The sequence below is a fragment of the Schistocerca cancellata genome, chromosome 3, assembly GCF_023864275.1.
Source record: "Schistocerca cancellata isolate TAMUIC-IGC-003103 chromosome 3, iqSchCanc2.1, whole genome shotgun sequence".
NCBI classification, from domain to species: domain Eukaryota; kingdom Metazoa; phylum Arthropoda; class Insecta; order Orthoptera; family Acrididae; genus Schistocerca; species Schistocerca cancellata.
In genome coordinates, this window is record NC_064628.1 from 592,081,470 (window position 1) to 592,106,852 (window position 25,383).

The 25,383-nt window shown below is 42.3% G+C and overlaps 2 protein-coding genes across 2 annotated transcripts in view; both read right to left on the reverse strand.

The window, feature by feature from the left end:
- The window catches only part of LOC126175461 (thymidine kinase 2, mitochondrial-like), a 228,140-nt gene that overhangs the window by 141,420 nt on the left and 61,337 nt on the right, over positions 1 to 25,383 (reverse strand). The gene's annotated exons all lie outside the window — the stretch shown is intronic.
- Positions 626 to 1,168, reverse strand: LOC126176448 (uncharacterized). Its single transcript, XM_049923605.1, has 2 exons — positions 1,153 to 1,168; positions 626 to 1,050 (listed from the first exon to the last, which is right to left on the reverse strand). The coding sequence occupies exons 1-2, from the start codon at positions 1,166 to 1,168 to the stop codon at positions 626 to 628; spliced, it is 441 nt and encodes a 146-aa protein (XP_049779562.1).

Genomic DNA, 25,383 nt, shown 5'->3' on the forward strand with positions numbered 1-25,383 from the left:
CATTAGGTGGGAGTATTGCATAGGTTTGAATAAAAACAGAGCATAAGAGAGAATATTTAATTTCAGCTGCAACTTTTGCAAAAATAATTAATTTCTGTAACCAATTTATCGAAATACAAGCGTTATATTGCAAATTATGTTTGATGTTGATTCTACCAATGCAGATATCAGGAACATTTATTTTCTACGAAATTTTTCGAAGCAGGGATGTACATATAGAGGAACTTCACAGTGTATGCACATCATGTTGGTTCGTACTTCCTTCTGCTTGTGCTGCAGAACCTGCAGCGTTTCCTTGTGTCTTTTACTGGAAAATGTTTTACAGCTTGATGGCGAACTTCGTCTGATACACTCTTGATACCCGGCTTGTTTCTTCGTAGAAAATTTGGTCTTCCTCTTCTTTTGATTTCATAACTGCTGTTAGTTGTCTGATAAGTGAAAGGCGAAACGATAACCGGTTATGTCCTCCCTAATGCTTACAGTTTCACATTATGAAAGTGTTAACAATTCCCAGGTCAATTACGAAAAAGAAAAGACGATGGCACCACTGTAGAGATCGCCTTCCAATTGCATATCTCTCACACGTCTGATCAAAGCGAGCCACACCTCCCATAAATGTATTGTACTATGAAACTGCTTTAGGACAGAAGACCTCTGATGAAGTACCATCTCTGTTTTTCCTATTGACAAAGGTTACATCTTTTGGGCTATGATAAATACTTAGTATTGTCACAGTCTTGTTATCTCTCCATTTTATTGCTGGGACACATCCCTTTGTTTTGAACATAAACTGCCCCCATTGTAATTTGTCTTGTTTCTTGATCATACCTGGAAGTCCCATTCTGTTTGTCCTCAATGTTCCAACTTCAAAAAGTCCTCTTTCATTTAGTGACTTCATCAGATTGTATGACGTGAAGAAGTTATCGAACACAATTAGTCGGTGAGACTGCATGTATGATTCAGTAAGATGGAGCATAACATTTTCTCCCAAAGTGAACGATGAGTCTTGGGTGGCCTTTCCAGTATACACCTCAAACTGGGTTATGAAACCTGTTTTTGAATCGGCAAGATACCAAGTTTAGTAACCTCGTTTTGCAGGCTTCATTGGAAGGTACTGCTTTATAGAAGAATGCCCTTTGAATGGGACCATACTTTCATCAACAGCCATGATATTTGATGGAGTCTATACTTCTTTCAAATTATAATTGATAGCGTCAATTATTGGGCGTAACTTGTGTAGTCGATCATAGCCAGTTTCACTTTTTGGTACTGCTGTAGCATTGTCATTGCAATGAATGTTTTCAGTCAGTTTTTTGAACATGGTTTTATGCATTAGTTGAGAAATTGCACTTACACCTAAAAGTGGGTCGGTGGACCAAAAGTGACTCAGCTCAGGCAGCCTATGTATTAACATTAGAATATGAATGGCAATAAAATATTTTATTTCTTTAGTGTCAGAGTCTTTCCAATTGTAGCTGGCATGTCTTACCTGTTTACCTCTAGCAATTTTGCCATATGTTTGAGTTGCATGGAGGTTACATCTTTGATCTTCCTCAAATAATCATCAGCAAAAATTGTACAAAAATAATCTTTTTCTTTATCATTTTGTCCAAAATCGAACTTTATATCTGCACTTACATCAAGAGTTGCTGATAAGTTTTCAAAATAAGTTACATCATCAGTCCACTCTGTTTCAGTTTCATTGGCATGTTCGGCCCCATTCTCTTTTTCTGCACACACAATAACTTCATTTGCAGTGTCATTGGTAATTTCGGCGACATTTTCTTTTACTGCACACATAATACCATCATTTTCTGCCACCTCCATTCTAGCACTTTCACCATTGTTGTGATGACCATAGCTAGGTGGCTCAGCCAATGTCCTAGTCGGTGTTGTATCAATAGATGTACTTTTGGATGCATCAAGATGGGTGAGTTCATCTGCAGCTTCATCATCACCTTCTTCCTCCGAAAATTCTTCATTATTAGGAAGCGAAAAATAATACTTAAGAAGTTCTTCGTCTTTCAGATGTGACATTTCTAAAAAGAAAACTGAAATAAGGTCTGCAATTGGACTAGCACACTGTATTGCACAACTAATTATTATTGTTATCTTTAGTATTATTGTATGAATACTTTACCAAGTCAAGTGATGTAGCATCACACAGAGAAAGAAATAAAGCCAAAATGTCGAATTATAACGAAATTATAAATAATATGTAGGACAAATATCCCACTGGGCATGTGATTGATATTTCATGCAGTCAAAAACTAAAACCTGTTTACCAAGTCGCTGAAATACATTTTATACTGAAATTCCATGTAATATTTACAAATAAATGATAAGAAACAAAATAAATACGGTTATTATGCTTACCTTGCTTATTTACAAAAGAAAAGTTGAAAAATATGAAAAAACTTTCACAGAAGCGATCAAACAAGTGCACTGTATCGATCAACTTCCAGCAGAATGCAACTGTTTGGCGGGATGAAGTCCGTAATGGTTTCAAGAAGTAGCGAAGACTTCCAGTAGATGGCAGTACACTACAGATGTGGGTTTCTATTGTCCCCTTGGTCGAGAAGCACGAAAAAGTGAAGTGGGACACGTATGTTCCGCAGGTCATGAAAAGGTTAATTTTACAGTTCATAGAACACAACAGAAAGAAGTACCAAATAAACTGTTGACAAACTAAGGTAAATACAAAATAGTTTAGCGTTAGAAATCATTTAGTACCTCAGATCATCCTTAGAATAGTTTTGAAATTCTGAAATATTGTAGAAAGACGTTTCTTTCGACCATGTTTCAGTTTTTCTTTTAAAATCATTAAGTGAGACATGATACACCTGTAAAGGTGAAGTATTGAATAATGTTATGCCTAGGTATTCATAACTTGACTGAGTTTTCTTTAATTTAGCTGTGGGCATATTGTGAGGGTTCGTTTATGTTTTACCTCCTTGTGATGTTCAGCTCAGAGTAGATTTTCAAGGCTTTTATTGCGCTTTTAAATACACGGATATTAGATGATAAGTATCTTATTACAGGAGGCCTTCTGGGTAATAAATAACAAGCTTTTTTTTATCAATACATACATATTTACATTATTGACATAAGCTTCTGGTCATTGGTATTCCTTGACAGCATGACTGACACAGAAGACTCTTCGCCATCTTTGACTACTTTGCCAATCATGAATCAAGACTCCAAAGACACCTACACCTCTCTTGTAATGGCATAGAGACCAATTGGAATACCTCATAAAATACAACAAAATAGGACTTGTCCCCTAATAAACCTTCTTACATAATAATTAAAACTATATATTCTGAATGATTATCCTGGATAACAAATAAACATATAATATTACTATTAAAGCTTGTTCATTTACATTCAAAATTAGTATAACATTTCACTTCCACACAACGAAATTTCCAAAGATTGGCTACAAAATATCTGGAAAAACTCGTATCCTCGCACCTGCTGCCCCTTATAAATGAACAAACGTTTTCAAATAATCCTTTTTTTAGTAAGCTTGCATCACATACAACTATATGTATATCAGTCTGTAAGTCCATCTATCATCAGATGTTGAAATTAGATAGCAGGTGTGTAATTAACAAAAAAAGAGCAGATTGTTTATTTTGCCCATAAAACATGGCAGTTACATATACTGTAATGTTTGGTAATATACTGTTCAAATTCATCATTGTACACAATTAATGAAAATATGTCATTCAAATCTTATTACGGTGCTGAGTATACCCAATAGTTACCAACTAACATTCTCATTACTGGGGTCTGAAAACCTCTAGGGCTACACTACCTTGGGCTAATCTTGTTGTAACAAGCTTTATATACTGGTTATAAAGAAGGATTCAAGCAATGAAATGATTGCTTGTGGATAGAAACTGACCCCAATAGGTGAAGAAAGAAACGAAAAGCAAGACCTAGGCATTTTTTTTAATGCCCAAACAAGGACAGAAGACAGACCCCAAAGACTGGAACCATTCCCATCCACACCCACGCCCACCACGGACTATCCTCCTGTGGGAGGTTCTTCGCATGTGGGCCAGACAATAGTGGTGTTCATCGATTCTACAGAACGAACACCACCAACTTCACCACCTCAGATCCCAAAAAGTGGTCCCTACCCACTCCTATGGACTGCCAAGTGAAAGTATAGTGCAATTACGTGGTTCGATTTCCACAGAGAAATGAGAGAATAATAAAACTTGTGACTATTGTATTAAATCATACAATTGCTTATTCAAAATTTCAGAGACAATTGCTCATTTCTGTAGAAAGGGTATAAACTCGACGTAACAACAAAGTACAACTACTCTTACCAAAAAAAAACTTATACAACCCATAGCATTTCATTTAAATAAAATCACAAGGTATAATGCCTTTATCTGCAATAATTATTCAAGCTACATCTTCTTTCCCATAAAAAAGACAGAAATCCTACCCCAGCAGTTGACAAAGAGTAAAACAATTCCTCCTAAATCACAAAATTTTACAAACTTCAAAATTTGATCTTTTCTGATAGCCAGTAAAAGGTCTTGTTTAATATTCCATATTATTTCACCATTTAGGGCAAGATCGGAGACCATAGAAAGGTTAAAGTTTTATTCACTCGCAGGTCTTACACTCACTTTGGAATTCCATGTAACCAGGATCAATACTACTTTTCATACAAGGATGACAGATTCAAACATTTTCTACACCACAGACAGCTTCTTTCCCAAATCTTGCTGTCTCCTTGTACAGTTCAACTTATACCCGATCAATTTCTTTTGGATTCACCTACACTTTTAACCCAGACTTTAAAGTCGATTTGATTTGTTCACTCCCCAACATAACACGACAAACCATTTGAAAGTTGCTTCCAGACAGTCACATTAACACCTTTAATATTGTAAGCTCACACATTGTGCCACTAATTTTTCAGAACCTCCTTTCAAAACCTTTTTCTGCTTCATAGCCTTACAGTCATACTGACATCATAGATTGTCTCTTATGGCTATCTTTCTTCCAAAGCTTCCATAGTGTACAACCTGCTAATATTTATGACCTTTCCCAATTTACGGACTCAGCTAAACACTGAATACATTTTTCTATGATTAACAAACTTCTAAGGTTATACAATCTATTAATTACCCTAGACAATTTTGAGACCATTTGTATTGTTATTATCCTTCTCTTATTCACTGCTGAGTGGTTTTAAGTCTTGAATAATCCATATAGCTTATCATTCCCTATCTATGGGTCAGTTAAAATGACTGTTTTGGGTGTAGCATTTTGGTTATTAGGAATGGCCCCTCATGTAAAGGGTGAAATATGTTTAAATTTTTCACATTTTTCACTCTTTTTGTGACTACTGGCTAAAACCAACTTGACCATCTTGTACTGTGTGGGTGTATCTTGTCCCATCTATTTTTCCTTCTCTCAGTCCCTCTCATTAGCAAATCATTCACATTATTGCCATGCAACACCTGTGTACCTACATCCTCCTGTGGCTACTCAATCCACTTTAGGAGGGACTATCTTTCTTTTTCTTCCCCTACTATTTCCATTGAGCCATCTTTTGTAACTGAATGTGGCAACTAATTTAGTACCTTTTCAAATTCTCTCACTGTATATGTCTATTTTGAATGTCTACCCATGCAATAAGTCTGACAAAGCCTGCTGAACTCATGCATGACCTTCGCTGCTGCGTTACTTTGTGGATGATATTTAAAAACTAATATATGGTTCACACCTTCCCATGCCAAGAATTCTTTAAGCTGCATGGCTAAAAATTCTGTTCCATTATCCGACAGGAAATGTTTTGGTTTACCCACATTTTCGAAATGATCTCTTAGTTTCATTACAATATCATGACATGTTTCCTTCCTTAATGGGTGTAGTTTTATTAGTTTTGCCCAGCATTGCAACACCAGAAATACACACATAATGCCTCCTTGGCCTCTAGGCAGTTGACTGTAAAAGTCCGCTAACGATAAGCCCCACAAATTATATGGAATGATGTTATACAATACAGGGTGGGCACCAATAGTTTGTACCTTAACTTTCTCACATGACATCAGGAGTTTCCTAACTAGGCGATTCATATTCCTAAAGTAGTAAAATTTATTCACATGCATTATATATTATTTTGGACACATACACAGACATACATAAAACAGAGCAGATGCTCTGCAAATGTGGAATATGTGGGGTGGAGTCGATTTGATGCAGTCGAGTACAGTGCTATACTATGCCTCCCAATCAGTGCATTTGTGCTATGTGTTGGCAGCTGTACTACATTTACAAGCAATTTTAGTAGATGCAACGAGAGGTTATGTCATGATCACATGGCTGGAACTGACATAAAAAATCGATAGAATTGTGGAAAATACATATAAATTGACAGAATATACACCGAAATGCGGTGAAATTGAGAAAGTGCTTGTGTGTCTTCTGGTTAGAGCAGAAGAATTCTTGCACACGAGAACAAGTGTGCGACAGCAAGAGGAATCCGAGAAAACGTCTACATGGAAGCGAAGGGAACCAGGGAAACAGTCACTTCTTTCCATCGAGGCAGCATTCTACTATATGTCTATTAAGGTAACAGTGATAAACGCAAGATGACTACTGTATTTGACGCTTTTCAAAAAGACAGAGAACCTCAAAACTTACTTGTATCTGCATTAAAGGATGACATAGAATGGATGGAAGTGTAACAAGGTACGATTTAATGGTAGACTGATGATGCATTCTAGAGAGGGGGGGGGGAGGGGAGTTGCTGCAGGTCATTTGACCATTTTTTCCTGATGTTCTGTCAGGATGCATCAGTTGTGTGACATAGCCTGCGTTCAACTTGTATGCAACTGCATGTTCTGTGTGGGTGTTAGAGCAGTGTCTACTTGCGATCGTTAACAGTAAACCTCTCGGTCATCAGACGACTTCCATCTCATGTGTGATGAAACGTGACACATTCCTCTAAACAAACGAAGATTTATGCGATGTACTCCATTCCCCTGTCGCATCTTTGGTGTAAAATCGATAGTTCAGTTTCATAACCAAGATGATTGTAAGTTAGCAATAGGTGTTTGTGAGACACTGCAATCCCTGTGTATACATCTGCTTGACAGACGTGCTCTTTGCAGAGTTAGTGGCAGCAGACTTGTAGTTTCACATGTCGGACGCCGCTGCTATGCGTTTATCTGTTTCCTTGTAAGAGATATTCTCCGTTACTCGCGATCATTTTATATAGGACTGATGTGGACATAGTATAATTTCTTAACTGTGATCGGATGTGAGCAGTGGATGCTATACATCTCTAGAGAGCTATATTGTGATTGTATAACACAGAATCGATATTTTAAGGAAGTAGTTTTTTTTCATTTTAAGGTTTGTTTCCATAGTTTATCGTAGAGAAATCTTGAGGAAGAACGGATGTATGACATGCGCTGGAAAAATATTTCTTACATTGGAATGTTAACAGCGCTGCATTCCACATGACTGATAGGTCAGAAACTGAAGCGATCTAACATTATAGTTTGTTTTAAGTGCAGTACTATATAGCCTTAGGAGTGCGTGTATTTATGTTCTCTCTTACCAATACCCTCCTGGTATTGATTCCAGACACTAGAAAAATATTGATAGCGTAGTTGATTTACGTAATATGTTTCGAACTCCATCTGTCTGGGGCTCCATCATGCATAAAAATCACTTGTTTCGCGTTCTTCTTAACAGTCTGCTATTACATCACAACAATTTCAAATGTGTTGCTATACAACGATAAGGAGTACTAACCTCCTCGACATGGATGCATCTGGAGAAATCTTGTGCACTTGGACGGGCGAGGACTTGGCAAGGTCCATTCATTCACAAGACGTGGGATGTAGCAGTCTACTTCTAGTCAGCTGCAGATTAAATGGCTAACGGTGCTGCCGGGCGGGCTTGTCAAAGACAGTACGAGGGGATCTTTCAGTCTCTAATTTTATCCTAAGACTGCGAAATGCTCTGTGACTCCCATCTGCATAGAGATAGATCGTAAATTATGCACTATGCTCAAGGTGCTAGAAATATGTAGAGCACTATCTGGTATACTTTGATGATGTATGTGTTAGAGAATTAGTAATGAATGGATGTACAGCAATCATCTATGTACATTCACAATGATACTCGCAAAGTAGAGAAGGGGCAGTTTAGCTGTGATACTGAAATTGGGAAACATGCTGTCTCATCATTGGTCGGTGTTGAAATTACTGTAAAATTGCTAAAATTGTTTGCACTATCAACTTTGATGCTTATTATTGCAGTACATCGATGGTGTCTTTTTCATCACATCCATCCACTGGCTCACTGTTGGTTACCACATAATGATTGACTGAGTTCTGGTGGAGGGGCAACACCTTCTGGGGATGGCTAGCACCGGAAACAGTGATCGCGTACATGACTGGAATATGAGGAACACAGAGCCCTCAGCTATTCCATCACTGTGACAGATGAGTTCAAATGTAAAGGTCGTCAATCACCTTCGGACTGCAGTTTGGAAACTCTCCACAACGCCACCAAACTCTTCCAGTTTCCTTATGTTGTAACCATCTTTTATTTTAAAAAATCCGTTGTGTGTGGTGTGTTATGGTAGCAGCGGTAACAACATGATTTACACTGTGTGACGTCTAGTTTTCTGCGAGGGGCAGTTTCGAACCTGACACAGACCTTGAAGTCGTGGCGGAAAAACAAAATGTATGGCAGTGTACAAAGCGTGTTACAGAAGAAAAAAACAATGTTTCAAACAACGGCACAGGGTCACAGGGAGCGTCTCTTGCGACTTACAGTATAGTCTGCGGGATACAGTCATCCTCCTACAGTACAGTTGATGAAACTTTAAACTGGTCTGTGTAGTGGATCAGATATCTGTATATTTAATTGGATCGTCACATGTGCTCGATGTAGCATGGATGCGGTATTTGTTTTCGATATATGGGAGGAGAGTGATGCATAAAAATCTAATCAAGTTCTCTATTGGACGAAGTTAATGGAGCTTTTATAGTTAGTAATTTTTCTCTGGTGGATGGTACAGAATAACGATGATAGAACGTTGGGGTGACAGACATGAATGGGCTCTGAGGGACGTGGATCTGTAGTACCTGTTTGTAGTTTGGAGAAGCACCACAATGCAGTAGCAAAATCCACGTCCTTCTTCCAGTTTCTGTACTGTCTTTTATACTACCTCATGTTGCAGGAGCAGGCTTCCTTTGGCGCTGACCTTACACATCATGCACAGTTGGTGCGGCTAAGACAACATGTTCCCTTTTCCACTGAATGGTGAAATACAGTCCTGTCACAGTAACTCAGCTTAGCCTGTTTCTACACGGGTTGCAGAAAATGGTAGTATAGCTTTCTCCGACTTCTACTCAGTTCCGACTCACATTGGAATGATCACTTGTGCAAAGCTGCAGGGATGGTTGTGCAGAGTCTGAGGGGCAGTTGCAAGATGCATAGGGACTACCTAAAACCACGCTGGCATTTTACTGTAGCAGATAGGTTCGAGAAAGGTGACTCGTTTCCAGATATGAGAGGCCAGAAATATGATTCGCTAGTGGCTGTAATCATTAAAGGACTTCTCCATTGGATACAACGCAGGTATGTGGTTGAATGGAAAGACTTGATTCCAAATCATAGACATCATTTCTACCGAAAGTGTAGCACTAGAGATCTGAAAAACTAGTGAACATTTCTTACGATCTTAATCAGCACACCATCTACTATTATTTGTGATCCTTCCCAGTCGACCATCGCCTATAGCTCAGTGGATATATCGCAGAACCTCTGACATGGCATCAAGACAGAATGTGTTACAAATACTGGAGATATATCTAGCAGCGGCATGAAGGAGTTGCAAATACCAGTTTCATACCATGCTCCGTAGCCGAGTCACTTACAAAATTCGGTAATTTTATTATGAGGGTGCACCGTCGGCGACATGTAACCGTACTGCTGGTCTGATAATATACACTCCTACGACCACCGTCTATATTCAGTGTCGCGGTATTTGTCTGGAAAAACTAAGTCATTTGGAGGTAATGCCAAATCTCAATTTATAAAACCAGTATAGCTTTTAACATGGATACTTGTGTGCACCTATAGAACCAAGAGCACTTGTGACAGTAACATACTGTAGTATTTGCGATCGTGTTTTCTTAACATGTGGCGGTTTGTAAGACGATTACGCCTCTCTTCCTAAGACACAGTGGTAGCACTCACAAGAAAAACTGATGAGACATGTCCACACATCGTTGATTTTCAGTCAGTATTAATTCGTATCACCAGCAATCAGTTATTGACGAAGTATTATACTTAGTAGTAGGGGATGCGTGATAGGTTCGCGTTGAGCATCAGGCTTATAAAGTGTGTGTGTGTGTGTGTGTGTGTGTGTGTGTGTGTGTGTGTGTGTGTGTGTTCCGACATGTGCAAAGGGAATGACTATGTCCAGTCGGGAGGAAGGTATAGATTTGACGAGGAGCACTGTGATAGCAAAGGGAAAAGTATGTCAAGTCATAAGATATTTCTATTTCTGATTTATAAGTATAAAGATCAAATACGTTTGTTACCGATTTCCTAGAACGATTCTGTCTAGGGGTGAGTGGCGCGCCGACAGTGGCCTGTGGTGGGAATGATTCACGTTTCTGGCTAACAGTAGGAGCTGTCCAAATGGAGAGGCCTTTTGGGATGCGGGAGTGTATCTGACTTAACTGTGTCGTCCTCTAGATGGCCGAATAACGAACTAATACTTAATATGTGCTGGACAGCTTTTAGGATGACTACGCATAGATAAGTGTGTAAAGCGTCATCAAATACTATCACTGACCCGAAGTAATTGAAAAATGGGTTATTCATACCCCACATTTTTAGCCTGCTTCTAGCTGATGGTATTTCGTATGTCCAGAATGCATGCGTTTTGACCATCCATGGAATTTGCTATCCCACATACATAGTTTCAGCCTATCCACGTTCTATAGTGCTAAAATTATCCTCGAGCTAGGACACTATACATACACACTCATTAGCTTCCTGCACCTTTGACCCAATCATCAGATCACTTTCGTAAGACATTTTATGCCAATCACATGGAAGGAGACGATTTCTCAATTCGTGCATGCACGTTCTATTCTGCCATTCTCACAGACTAGCTGCCGGCGCCACTTCAGTTTACCTGAGAGCCCCCGGTCCACCGAACGTTGGGTGGGGTGAGGAAGCACGCTTCTGGCGTTTGAGCTTAGTACAGCTATTGCCATGGTACACACGTACCGTTTATTTTACATTTTATGCGAGTCTTTTGCCCTTTTGGGCGTCCTGTATTAATGTTGGACCATGCCTCTTTAGGCAGTTTGTAGTTTTAATGTGTTCCGAAGAAGGCGTGGTTATCCGCTCCGAAACCTAGGTCAACATCCGGTTTCTATTCGTAATCGAGGCGGATTCTTTATAATCATTAAATTATTCACGATTGCTGATGCGCTGCAATGTTAAAAGTTCACACTGTAATCTGTGTGAGGTGGTATATGGTGTGAAATGATGCGCGTCTCTGGTGTGAATTAACTCTAGTGCGTTTCCAATAAGAATCCCTGGCCGCTCAGCTTTCTCGTCGATTGGCACTGATCGCTGAGGTAGAGTGACGTCAGTGCATGGCATGTCTGTTCACAAGGTGCGCAGCAAGGTAGAGTGTCGCATTGATGGGCAGTCTCATCTGGTGTTCTTTTCCGAGAGAGATAATTGTTTGATAAGAAGGTACACATGTTTTATGTGGTGCAGGCAGTGGATGATGGTGAACCTACACTTCTTCTGCATTGACAAAGAGTATGTGTAGCTGTTCCTATTTCATTCTTCGTGTGTTTCAGCTTCAGCCATTAATTTTAGTGTTCCTAATCTTCTTACTTCGTGATCTTCTGCCTCTTGTAAACTATTCTAATTAGTGAAGGAACATAGGTCGTTGTAACTTAATTTGCAGTACACAAACCTCATCTGTGTAAGGCCTGCCTGCAGCGCTTGTGATCCTATCAATTTATCTGCCACGTCATTTGCTGTCGAAGCCATTTTGAATATATCACCACTCTGCAGATCATTAGCGAGTTGCCCGGGCCCAACTGATACGTGGGAATGCGACGGCGTGTGTCCGCTGTCTCGTCTCCTTTTGTCGTGATGCGCTCGCCAGGAGCGGTTTTACCGTCTGCGTCCACACCAGCAGTTCGGCCACCCCAGCAGCTGGCTGCTTTTGTCCAGTGTTAGCTCGAACAGCTCGTCATACTAGTGCCGGTCACCTGAACACCTGCACCCACTAACGCACACAGTCTAAATCATCGATACCTGTGTATGGATTTTAACATATAGATTAACACCGTACATTACATTGATTGTCTGTTGAGGATGGACGACAGTGACTTTCAAGGCATATGTTCTTATTTACATTATTACACTACTGGCCATTAAAATTGCTACACCAAGAAGAAATACAGATGATAAACGGGTGTTCATTGGACAAATATATTATACTAGAACTGACATGTCATTAAATTTTCACGCAATTTGGGTGCATAGATCCTGAGAAATCAGTACCCAGAACAACCACCTCTATCCGTACTAAAGGCCTTGATATGCCCGGGCATTGAGTCAAACAGAGTTTGGATGGCGTGTACAGGTACAGCTGCCCATGCTGCTTCAACATGATACCACAGTTCATCAAGAGTAGTGACTGGCGTATTGTGACGAGCCAGTTTATCGGCCGCCACCTTTGATCAGACGTTTTCAATTGGTGAGAGATCTGGAGAATGTGCTGGCTAGGGCAGCAGTAGAACATTTTCTGTATCCAGAAAAGCCCGTACAAGACCTGCAACATGCGGTCGTGCATTATCCTGCTGAAATGTAGGGTTTCGCAGGGATCGCATGAAGGGTAGAGCCACAGGTCGTAACACATCTGAAATGTAACGTACACTGTTCAAAGTGCCGTCAATGCGAACAAGAGGTGACCGAGACGTGTATCCAATGGCACCCCATACCATCACGCCGAGTGATACGCCAGTATGGCGATGACGAATACACGCTTCCAATGTGTGTTCACCGTTATGTCGCCAAACACGGATGCGACCATCATGATCCTGTAAACAGAACCTGGATTCATCCGAAAATATGACGTTTTGCCATTCGTGCACCCAGGTTCGTCGTTGAGTACATCATCGCAGGCGCTCCTGTCTGTGATGCAGCGTCAAGGGTAACCGCAACCATGGTCTCCGAACTGATAGTCCATGCTGCTGCAAACATCGTCGGACTGTTCGTGCAGATGGTTGTTGTCTTGCAAACGTCCCCATCTGTTGACTCAGGTATCGAGACGTGGCTGCACGACCCGTTACAGCCATGCGGGTAAGATGCATGTCATCTCGACAGCTAGTGATACGAGGCCGTTGGGATCGAGCACGGCATTCCGTATTACCCTCCTGAACTCACCGATTCCATATTCTGCTAACAGTCATTGGATCTCTACCAACGCGAGCAACAATGTCGCGATACGATAAACCGCAATCTCCATAGGCTACAATCCGACCTTTATCAAAGTCGGAAACGTGATGGTACGCATTTCTCCTCCATACACGAAGCATCACAACTACGTTTCACCAGGCAGCGCCGGTCAACCGCTGTTTGTGTATGAGAAATCGGTTGGAAACTTCCCTCATGTCAGCACGTTGTAGGTCTCGCGACGGCGCCAACCTTGTGTGAATGCTCTGAAGAGCTAATCATTTGCATATCACAGCATCTCGTTCCTGTCGGTTAAATTTCGCGTCTGTAGCACGTCATCTTCGTGGTGTAGCAATTTTAAAGGCCAGTAGTGTAATAATAAGACCTCATTGCGGTAGCTTTCCACCGGACCTGTTTTATGTGGGAGAAATATTTTCATTTGGACATACAGTGTGTTCCAACACCAAGGCCCATGACATATGGTAAAGATCTGTCCACGCTACTTGTTAAAATTAAACAAATAACAAACACCAAAAAAACAAAACGCGCTGGCCAGCGTGTCTACTCTACTCTTATTCTACGAAACTCCCTTTTTTGTTTCTTTGATCTCAGAAGCATTCTTTCGTGCCGTGGTGCTCTGGTTGTGAAAGTAGTGTAGGTTTCCCTGCGAATATAAGAACAGAATGCGCAACGGCGCATAGATTACGGTTGGTTATATTTTCTCAGTTGATAATCCAGCTATTTCTTGTGGCGATCGCCTTTAACTGTATCTTTGTTTGGTACCTGCAGACAGATGAATCTTTTGCATGATACTGTGATCACTGCTCAGTATCGCAGCTACCGCAATGAGGTCTTATTATTACACTACTGGCCTTTAAAATTGCTACACCACGAAGATGACGTGCTACAGACGCGAAATTTAACCGACAGGAACGAGATGCTGTGATATGCAAATGATTAGCTTTTCAGAGCATTCACACAAGGTTGGCACGTTGGCGACATCTACAACGTGCTGACACGAGGAAAGTCTCCAACCGATTTCTCATACACAAGCAGCAGTTGACCGGCGCTGCCTGGTGAACGTAGTTGTGATGCTTCGTGTAAGGAGGAGAAATGCGTACCATCACGTTTCCGAATTTGATAAAGGTCGGATTGTAGCCTATGGCGATTGCGGTTTATCGTATCGCGACATTGCTGCTCGCGTTGGTCGAGATCCAATGGCTGTCAGTAGAATATGGAATCGGTGGGTTCAGGAGGGTAATACGGAACGCCGTGCTGGATCCCAACGGCCTCGTATCTCTAGCAGTCGAGATGACAGGCATCTTATCTGTATGGCTGTAACGGATCGTGCAGCCACGTCACGATACCTGAGTCAACAGATGGGGATATTTGCAAGACAACAACCATCTGCACGAACAGTTCGACGACGTTTGCAGCAGCATGGACTATCAGCTCGGAGACCATGGCTGCGGTTACCCTTGACGCTGCATCACAGACAGGAGCGCCTGCGATGGTGTACTCAACAACGAACCTGGGTGCACGAAAGGCAAGACGCCATTTTTTCGGATGAATCCAGGTTCTGTTTACAGCATCATGATGGTCGCATCCGTGTTTGGCGACATCACGGTGAACGCACATTGGAAGCGTGTATTCGTCATCGCCATACTGCCGTATCACCCGGCGTGATGGTATGGGGTGCCATTGGATACACGTCTCGGTCACCTCTTGTTCGCATTGACGACACTTTGAATAGTGGAAGTTACATTTCAGATGTGTTACGACCTGTGGCTCTACCCTTCATTCGATTCCTGCGAAACCCTACATTTCAGCAGGATAATGCACGACCGCATGTTGCAGGTCCTGTATGGGCCTTTCTGGATACAGAAAATGTTCTACTGCTGCCCTGGCCAGCACATTCTCCAGATCTCTCACCAATTGAAAACGTCTGGTCAATGGTGGTCGAGTAACTGGCTCGTCACAATACGCCAGTCACTACTCTTGATGAACTGTGGTATCGTGTTGAAGCTGCATGGGCAGCTGTACCTGTACACGCCATCCAAACCCTGTTTGACTCAATGCCCAGGCGTATCAAGGCCTTTATTATGGCCAGAGGTGGTTGGTCTGTGTACTGATTTCTCAGGATCTATGCACCCAAATTGCGTGAAGATGTTATCACATGTCAGTTCTAGTATGATATATTTGTCCAATGAATAGCCGTTTATCATCTGCATTTCTTCTTGGTGTAGCAATTTTAATGGCCAGTAGTGTAGTACATTCTCTCAAGCGACAATTTTCGGAACTTCTTGTGGCTATAGTTGTCGTCTAGTAATCAGTATGTAATCTTAGGTGATCAAGTAACTATACTTAACATTCTTACGTCAAGTTCCCACAAACGTTTCAGATTTTAGTCCGTTCATATGCCATCGTGCAGATCAGGCCACCATTATTAATCTCTCGTCTCAATAACCACAATTAAGAGTTTCACTCTACATTTTCATGGTGCGCTGTTATGTACTTTATCCTGAGCAGGCCACCAAATTGAATTAACATCAACACTTCTAAATAACACGGGAGGCATACACATTTGTCTCCGTAAATAATGCTCATCAAATCACACACTAGTGACATCCTATACTCATGCAAATTAAATATTTCTTTATATTTTGTCGTTCGTAAAACTGTCATCCCATTTGTACAGTTTAATCCCTTTCGCGCACTCACATCACTAATACACATTTAAAGGGAGATAGCTTTTCTTAAATAAACTCAATGGGATTGTTCTGTCTTTTCCAGGCACAGACTAATTTGGAATTACTAAACGGTTTTGTACTTGCTGGTGTCTCTCAGTTTAACTATTGTTCTTTCCACCACAGCTTAATTCTAATCATTTTATACTGGATTACTACATATACTTAATCTATAAACTTTTACATAATTTATACAATGGACATCCCATTCTCCATGTACTGGTTTACCGTTCCTTGCTTTTATTCCATGAAGTGTTTGATATGGCTTACGTGATATAAACCAGGTGACTTCCCCTTTTTAATGGTCTCCAGTTCCACTGCGTTCGCGTGTGCTAATCGCCTAATCCATACAGGTCTGTCATCGGCAGCGAAGAATTTGTGGCATAACGTCTTTCGTTTATTGGATAAACGGTGGGATTTTACCAACACTCGGTGGCCAATAACAAATTCTCGCTCATTCGATTTGGTCTCTACAAGTGTCTTGCGCTTCTCTCCTGCCACACGAATGTTACGTAGCGCCTCTGCTACGAGGGCTCTATGGTGTTGTCGTTTCCTTGGCAGGAAATCGCCTAGTTCCCCTATTCTATCTGGAGCCGGTCTGTTCTTTGGTACAGAGATTAGCGGTATCAAAGTGGTGCTATGAGGGAGTTCATTGATGACATCCTGAAACTCTTTCAGGAAGACATCGTATGCCTTTTGCCACAGTACAGACGGCAAAGGTTCCGTAGGTCATTCTCTCCAAAGGATTCGAACTGGCCCTTAATCTAGAGATGAAGACAGCTTTGATCTTATGTCTCCTTAATGTTCTCTTCCAGATCTCTGATTTATATTGGGGTCCATTATCTGAGAGAACCACATCGACGGGTCAGACCTGAGTTAAGAAGTCATTGCAGAATATTCTGCTTACAGTGAGACCCATGGCTCTCCAAAGTGGCGTCGCGTCACAAGCTTAGATGTGAGTTCCAGCACCACTCGAATGTACTTATATCCCCTTGGCGTTGTCGGCAAAGGACCCATTAAATCTGTGACGCGATATGACGCAATTTCTTGGGTGCTATAGGATACATCGGGGCTTACGATGCTACAATTGTTCTCTTTGCCTTTTGGCAACTTTTGCAGATGGCCAATACTTTTATTATTCTCCTTTCCGTGTTTTTGAAATAACACATCCCCTCTGTTTCAAAAGACATTTTCGAGCATCAAAGTGTGCATAGCTTAAGTTATGTACCAAATGAGTTTATTAATAACTTCTTGTGGCACACACACCACCCACAACCACTCGTCCACGTTTGTTCTGTAAAAGAGAATTCCCTTTCAAAGGAGGTAATGTTGGCGTATATTTGCCTGGGCACGATCCCTCCATTTTCTCTTTATCTCCAGTAAGTTGGGATCTTTGTCCTGCTCTGTCCTTATATTTTGCATCGTGGTAGTGATGAAGTTTTCGAACGCCACCTTTCGGAGGTAAAACAACGAAAAATGTTCGTGTTCTAGTTCTTCTGCTTCCTACTCTGTTATGTCTATGGGTGAACGCGACAGTGCATCGGCATTGACGTTAGTGGGCCCTGGCACGTTCACGGTTGTGAATTAATAACGCTTGTAGTGCAGTAATCGAGCGCGACAGACTTCCATAAGTGAGTTTGGCGGTCAGCAGGAATTCAAGGGCCTTATGATCGGTATAAACTTTCGTTTTCCTACCGAAGGGGAAATACCTAAATTTTTGAAAGCCCCAAACTATGGCTATTGCCTCGAATTCCGTTACAGAATAATTTCTTTCGCTCTTCAACAGAACTCTGCTCCCGAACGCAGTAGTTTTATGCCGTTTTGCTCGTACTCCTAGAAAGTCATCACCCTTAATCCCTTCTTTGCACTATCCGTCGCTATGCAAAAGTTCCGAGACTAATCCAAGTGTGACAGTATAGGAGCAGCAACAAGTGCTGACTTGAGAGCTTGAACTCACAGTCTGCGCACTCATCCCATACCCAGGGCGTCTTTTTGCTTGTCAACTGACAGAGGTGGGGTGCAGCCAAAGAAGTGACATAAATTATTTTTTTGTGTAAATTGGTTACTCCCAAGAAGCCCCTTTGTTGTTTTCTAGTTCTGGGAGTTGCAAATTCTGGAATAGCTGCCATGCTTTCTGGATCAGGAGAGATCCCTTCAGTAGTTATGACGTCACCAAGAAGGTGCACCTGACTGCTCCCAAAACACGATTTACTAATATTTGCAGTTACACCGTGTAGTTTTAACCTGCCCAGCATTTCTCCCAGTAGTGCATTATGTCTTTCCCACGTGCTCCCAGCTATGAGTACGTCGTCGACTTAACGTGATTCTTTCTTTCAGGCTACAACTTAATATGCTACTAAAACCTCTGATGAATGCTGCAGATGAAGTACTTAATCCAAATGGCAAACTTCGGAACTGGAAGCACTGTCCAAATGCAATAAATGCAGTATATTTTCGGCACGCAGGATCGAGTTCTGTCCGCCGAGAGCTAGATCTCATATCCAATGAAGTAAAAACCATAATCCCATGGAATTTCTGGAGCAGTTCCTCTAACCTCTCAGGGCGATCTGTTTCCGGCAGAATAATTGTGTTTATTTGACGCGAGTCTAAAACAAGTCAGATTCCACCATCCTTCTTCTCAACCACTCTTATAGGACTGTTGTATTTGGATGTTGCCGGTTCAATGACGCCGTCGTCAATCATTTTCTGTAATTCTAATAAAACCCTGTCCCGGTATGACTACAGAATGACATTGTGTGGAACACGAAAAGGTCTATGTTTCCTCACATTAAATCGGTATCGGTATCCTTTTATTGCCCCTGTTTTAGGTAAGAAGACTCCTGCATTATTGTGCAGTGTCAATTCTAACCCCTGCTTATTCGTTGAGTGTACGTTCTTTAGTTCTTTTACTTTTGTGTCGATATCCTCATGAATTTCACGTAATTGCTCCCTCTCTGGCATACAATGTTCCCTACTAGTTTTCTTTTCAAATGGTTCAAACGGCTCTGAGCACTATGGGACTTAACATCTGAGGTCATCAGTCCCCTAGAACTTAGAAGTACTTAAAACTAACTAACCTAAGGACATCACACACATCCATGCCCGAGGCAGGATTCGAACCTGCGACCGTAGCGGTCGCGCGGTTCCAGACTGAAGCGCCTAGAACCGCTCGGCCACACTGGCCGGCAAAGTTTTCTTTTCACGGTGGACATTGTCCTTCCCTGTCTGCTGGTTCGTAAACTGTAATTTTAGGCAATTCGACGGGATTTGTACTTTTATGGATTCTTCGTCAAACCTGATCGTGATTTTGTCATTTTCTCCCATTATTAATTCACCCCCTCCCAGATCTTTTATCGCCTTTTAAGCAGAGAGAAAGTCAATCCCAACAATTATGTCTGCTGTTAATTTGGGTATAACAAGCAGATTTGCCGTAAGTTTATGTTCCTGGCAATCAAATTCGATTTGTGTCTATTGTGAAACCTCTGTGCTCTTCCTCATTTGTGCGCCTCTCACCTTCGACTTCTGTACCGCTAGTGTTGGTGGATTCACAGTCTCTACATTTCTTATAGAGTGAGTCCGATATCGCAGACAGTTCACTCCCACTATCTACTATCGCAGTGCAGTTAATGTTGCCTATTTTTATCCTGACCATAAAGCAAATTTCCGCTCTACATTTTGCCTCCTGCTCTTCTAACAGCAGTTTTCCTTCATCTTCATATTCTAAAATATTTACCTGACTGTATCCGATGCTGTTTTCGGGCTGTTTCTTGTCTTGCCCGATCTCTGACCTTGTCAGTCATCGTTTTCTACTTCTGCCCACCTGTATACGTCCAGGATTTGGTGGACGAACGTCGACTCCTTGCCCGTTCTCGACGCGACCATTTCCTTGCCATACCTGATTGATACGTGTGCTGTTGTTTCTGCTATTGTTCACTGTCCACTATTGTTCCAAATGTTCCCCCTCAGTTCTGTGGTTGTCTACTGACTCTTATTATTTTCCCAAGTGGGATTGCTCCTGTCTTGATTGTTTCGTTGGAAATTTTGTTGCGTTGTCTGTACCCGTCATTATTCCAATCCTGGCCTTATTGATTCTGTTTTGATTATCCCGATTCTGACTCTGGGTTTTTCTTTGATTCCTTTTGTTCCTGTTCTGCTGTTTGTTAAAGGCAAATTCTAATTCTCTGAGCGTGACTTTAAACAACTCCATATTGTCACCGCACCTACCTTGCAGATATGTTATTGGTAAGTTCATGTAACACAGCCAAATAACTTCCGCCATACTGCATGGTTCATCTAAGTAGTGGTTCTTTTTCGTCATATTTTCAAAAAACTTGACCGGACTGCAGAACCCTGAATTTTCGAAATTCCTGCTCATCATCATCTCTTGCTTAATTCGGTCTTGTGTTTCTCTAGACCAGTACGCTGTGCGGAACCCTTCATATGTTTTACAAGTTCTTGCTATGTTTCTCATCCATTCGGCGGTTGCACCTTCCATATACGAGCAGACAAAATCTAGTTGGCATCTGAGAGGCCAATGCGGTGCTAAACTCAGATCAAATTGTTCTGTAAATGTCTTGCGGTGTAAATATTTCCGTCATCTTTATAGTGTTGGAACCTTCTGACTGAAATGAAGTGCTTGGAGTCAAAATTTTCTTCGGAGTTTTTAACTATTCTCCCATTAGTGAGATTTCGCGTCTATCGCGCGCTTCCTCAGATGATCCGCTGTCTCGGCTGTGTTCACTCCTCATTTCTACAGCGCACTCAGTATTATTCGACAAGTGTGCGGTAGTACGAATTAACTGGCTACAGTTGTCCATGTCGAATATGGCGTTATTATTCGCATGGTTTGCGACATGCGAGGCTGTTTAATTTTATGTGGTTATATGTTCCATGCCATAGTTGGCCACGCCATATTCCTTTACAGTCTTTACGTTGTGTATCACACTACTGTCGGACACGATACTTTCTGTTTGTACAGGATTGTGCTGTTCCGAATTTGGTCTGGTTCCTATCGTTCTCGCTGTTCTTACACTACTATCACTCTGGGTTTCCGTATTTTCTGAACTTTTGTATTGAGACTTTATTTCTTCGGCTAGTTGTTTCATTTCCCTTTTCATGCTTATTCGGAGTTGCTCTAATTCCGCATTAGATACTTCATTCGGCGGTGTCTTTCTCGCACGCAGTTGCGTCTCTTCGACGCGCCTTTATCCTACTCTGCAATTTATAGATGACCCTTTCTCCTACTTTTGCTGTTTATAGTGTCTCCTCCTTAGAAACATGAGCAATACGTTTCGCGTTTCTTGCTATTAATTTAGCTTCATTAGCAGTTCTTTTTATCTCTGCTACTTCGCGTGCCGCCGGCCATTGTGACCGAGCGGTTCTAGGCGCTTCAATCTGGAATGGCGCGACCGCTACGGTCGCAGATTCGAATCCTGCCTCAGGCATGGATGTGTGTGATGTCCTTAGGTTAGTTAGGTTTAAGTAGTTCTAAGTTCTAGGGGACTGATGACCTAACATGTTAAGTCCCATTGTGCTCAGAGCCATTTTAACCATTTGAACTTCGCGTACCAATTTGGCTTGCAATGTAACTATCTCGTCTTTGACGTCTTTTGTTTCGGTCTTAATTTTGTTAATATCCATACTAACTTTGTCCATCCTGTTGTGAATCTTTTTATTGTCGTCATCTATCGCTTTTCTAGTTTCTTTGAGAAACGCGAGTATATTTGCCATTCCTGCGCTTCAGCAACTTGCTCGTTATTTGACGCAATTGGTTCTGAACAAGCGAGGACGTACCGGTATTGCGTTCTATCAATCTCTTCGTGTCTATTATAACCTGAGGCATTAATGCGTGCCGACGCATTCGACTGTGGTCGGTTGTACCAATTACTGGAGCTTTTGTGTCTACGTGGGTTAACTACATCCATGTGTTCCTGATTTTCTTCCTCGATATCAAAATGTTAGTGTGTGTGAATTTCTATGGGACCAAACTGCTGAGGTTATCGGTCCCTACGTAAGCTAACTTATGCTAAGAACAACACACACACCCAGTCCCGAGGGAGGACTCGAACCTCCGCCGGGACCAGCCGCACAGTCCATGACTGCAGCGCCTGAGACCGCTCGGCTAATCCAGCGCGGCGGAAATTCTGTGTGATCCGCGTTTATCTCATCGGTTCCCTGCATACCTAGCATTCTAAATTCTGTATCGTTCCACAGATTTTCGTTACTCTTATGTCCTTCCGTCATTTCACGCGCAGCAGTCATGTACTGTGCGGCTGGTTCCGGCGGAGGTTCGAGTACTCCCTGGGGCATGGGTGTGTATGTTTGTCCTTAGGATAATTTAGGCTAAGTAGTGTGTAAGCTTAGGGACTAATGATCTTATCAGTAAAGCCCCATAAGATTTCACACATATTTGAACATTTTTTTACATCAGTTTACAGCTTGAACATTTACATTATTGGCCATTAAAATTGCTACACCACGAAGATAACGTGCTACAGACGCGAAATTTAACCGACAGGAAGAAGATGCTGTGATATGCAAATGATTAGCTTTTCAGAGCATTCGCACAAAGTTGGCGCCGGTGGCGAGACCTACACCGTGCTGACACGAGGAAAGTTTCCAACCGATTTCTCATACACAAACAGCAGTTGACCGGCGTTGTCTGGTGAAACGTTGTTGTGATGCCTCGTGTAAGGAGGAGAAATGCGTACCATCACGTTTCCGACTTTGATAAAGGTCGGATTGTAGCCTATCGCGATTGTGTTTTATCGTATCGCGACATTGCCGCTCGCGTTGGTCGAGATCCAATGGCTGTTAGCAGAATATGGAATCGGTGCGTTCAGGAGGGTAATACGGAACGCCGTGCTCGATCCCAACGACCTCGTATCACTAGCAGTTGAGATGACAGGCATCTTGTCCGCATGGCTGTAACGGATCGTGCAGCCACGTCTCGATCCCTGAGTCAACAGATGGGTACGTTTGCAAGACAACAACCATCTGCACGTACAGTTCGACGACGTTTGCAGCAGCATGGACTATCAGCTCGGAGACCATGGCTGCAGTTACCCTTGACGCTGCATCACAGACAGGAGTACCTGCGATGTTGTACCTAACGACGAACCTGGGTGCACGAATGGTAAAACCTTATTTTTTCGGATGAATCCAGGTTCTGTTTACAGCATCATGATGGTCGCATCCGTGTTTGGCGACATCGCGGTGAACGCACATTGGAAGCACATATTCGTCATCGCCATACTGGCGTATCACCCGGCGTGATGGTATGGGGTGCCATTGGATACACGTCTCGGTCACCTCTTGTTCGCATTGAGGGCACTTTGAACGTTACATTTCAGATGTGTTATGACCCATGGCTCTGCCCTTCATTCGATCCCTGCAAAACCCTACATTTCAGCAGGATAATGCACGACCGCATGTTGCAGGTCCTGTATCGGCCTTTCTGGATACAGAAAATGTTCTACTGCTGCCCTGGTCAGTACATTCTCAAGATCTCTCACCAATTGAAAACGTCTGGTCAATGGTGGCCGAGCAACTGACTCGTCACAATACGCCAGTTACTACTCTTGAAGAACGGTGGTATCGTGGTGAAAGTGCATGGGTAGCTGTACCTGTACACGCCATCCAAGCTCTGTTTGACTCAATGCCCGGGCGTATCAAGGCCATTATTACGGCCAGAGGTGGTTGTTCTGGGTACTGATTTCTCAGGATCTATGCACCCAAATTGCGTAAAAATGTAATCACATGTCAGTTCTAGAATATTATATTTGTCCAATGAATACCCGTTTATCATCTGCATTTCTTTTTGGTGTAGCAATTTTAATGGCCAGTAGTGTGGCTATTCTTCGACATACCGTAATCACCATTTCTGTCGATGCATTTTTGTAAACGTTGAGGCAGTTTTTGTATGGCCATGTCATACCAGCTCGTCGCCATGCTGTTCTGGAAGTTATGAACCTCTTCTTTCACCTTGTCGTCGGAGCTGAATCGCTTTCCGGTCAAATGTTCTTTTAACCTAGGGAACAGGTGAAGTCACTGGGCGCCAAGTCAGGACTACAGAGCAGGCGGATGATTGCGTACCACTGAAACTGTTGCAGGAGAGCAACGGTTTGCCGAGCGATGTGTGGGGGGAGCGTTGTCATGGAGAATGTGTACGCCCTTGCTCAACATTCCTCTTCTGCGGTCCTGCATTGCCCGTTTGAGTTTTTTCAGAGTCTTACAGTACATGTCAGCGTTAATTGTGGTCCCAGTGCGCATAAAGTCGACCAACAATACCCCTTTCCGATCCCAAAAAAACGGTTGTCATGACTTTACCAGCACACTGTGTTTGTTTGAATTTCCGCGGCTTTGGCGAAGAAGGATACCGCCACTGGCGTGATTGTTGCTTGGTCTCAGGTGTAACGTGGTATGCCCAGGTTTAGTCACTCGTGACAATTGAGTCCAGAAAGTTGTCCTGTTCGGCTGAAAGGCGGTGAAGAAATGCGCCGGATTCACCAACTCGTTGCCGCATGTGGTCCTCAGTCAGCATGCGTGGCACCCATCTTGCGCATACCTTCCGGTAGTTCAATTTTTCCGTTAAAATTCTATGAGCGGTGCTTCGGGAAAACTAAGGAACCAACGTGCTGAGATCATCCAGGGAAAACCGCCGATCTTCATGCATGCTTTGCTCAACCTTCAACACTGTCTCCTCAGAAACTGACCGTTTCCCGTTCCTTTGTTCGTCGTGAATTTCGGTTCGACCAGCTGCAAACTCTCGGCCTCCTGTATCATCTGCCTCCATTCTTCTCTGTCCATCGCCTTCCTTCTCCAATTTCTTATTCCCATCGCCTTTAGATCTTCTTCCATATCGTCCAGCCGCCTTTTCCTGGGTCTACTTCTTCTTCTCCCATCAGGTTTTCCCATGAAAACTTTCTTGACACTCCGAGTTTCTGGCATTCTCTGTACATGTCCTGCCCACCTTATTCTACCCTGCTTAATTTTAACAACAATATACATCTGTCCAAAAAGTGTTTGTAGTCCTTACTCTACAGCCATCGTCCTCTCTCACTGCTCCAAAAATCCTTCTCAGTATCTTTCTTTTCCCTCTCAATAACCAGTTCTCCTCCTTTAATGTCAATACCCAGCC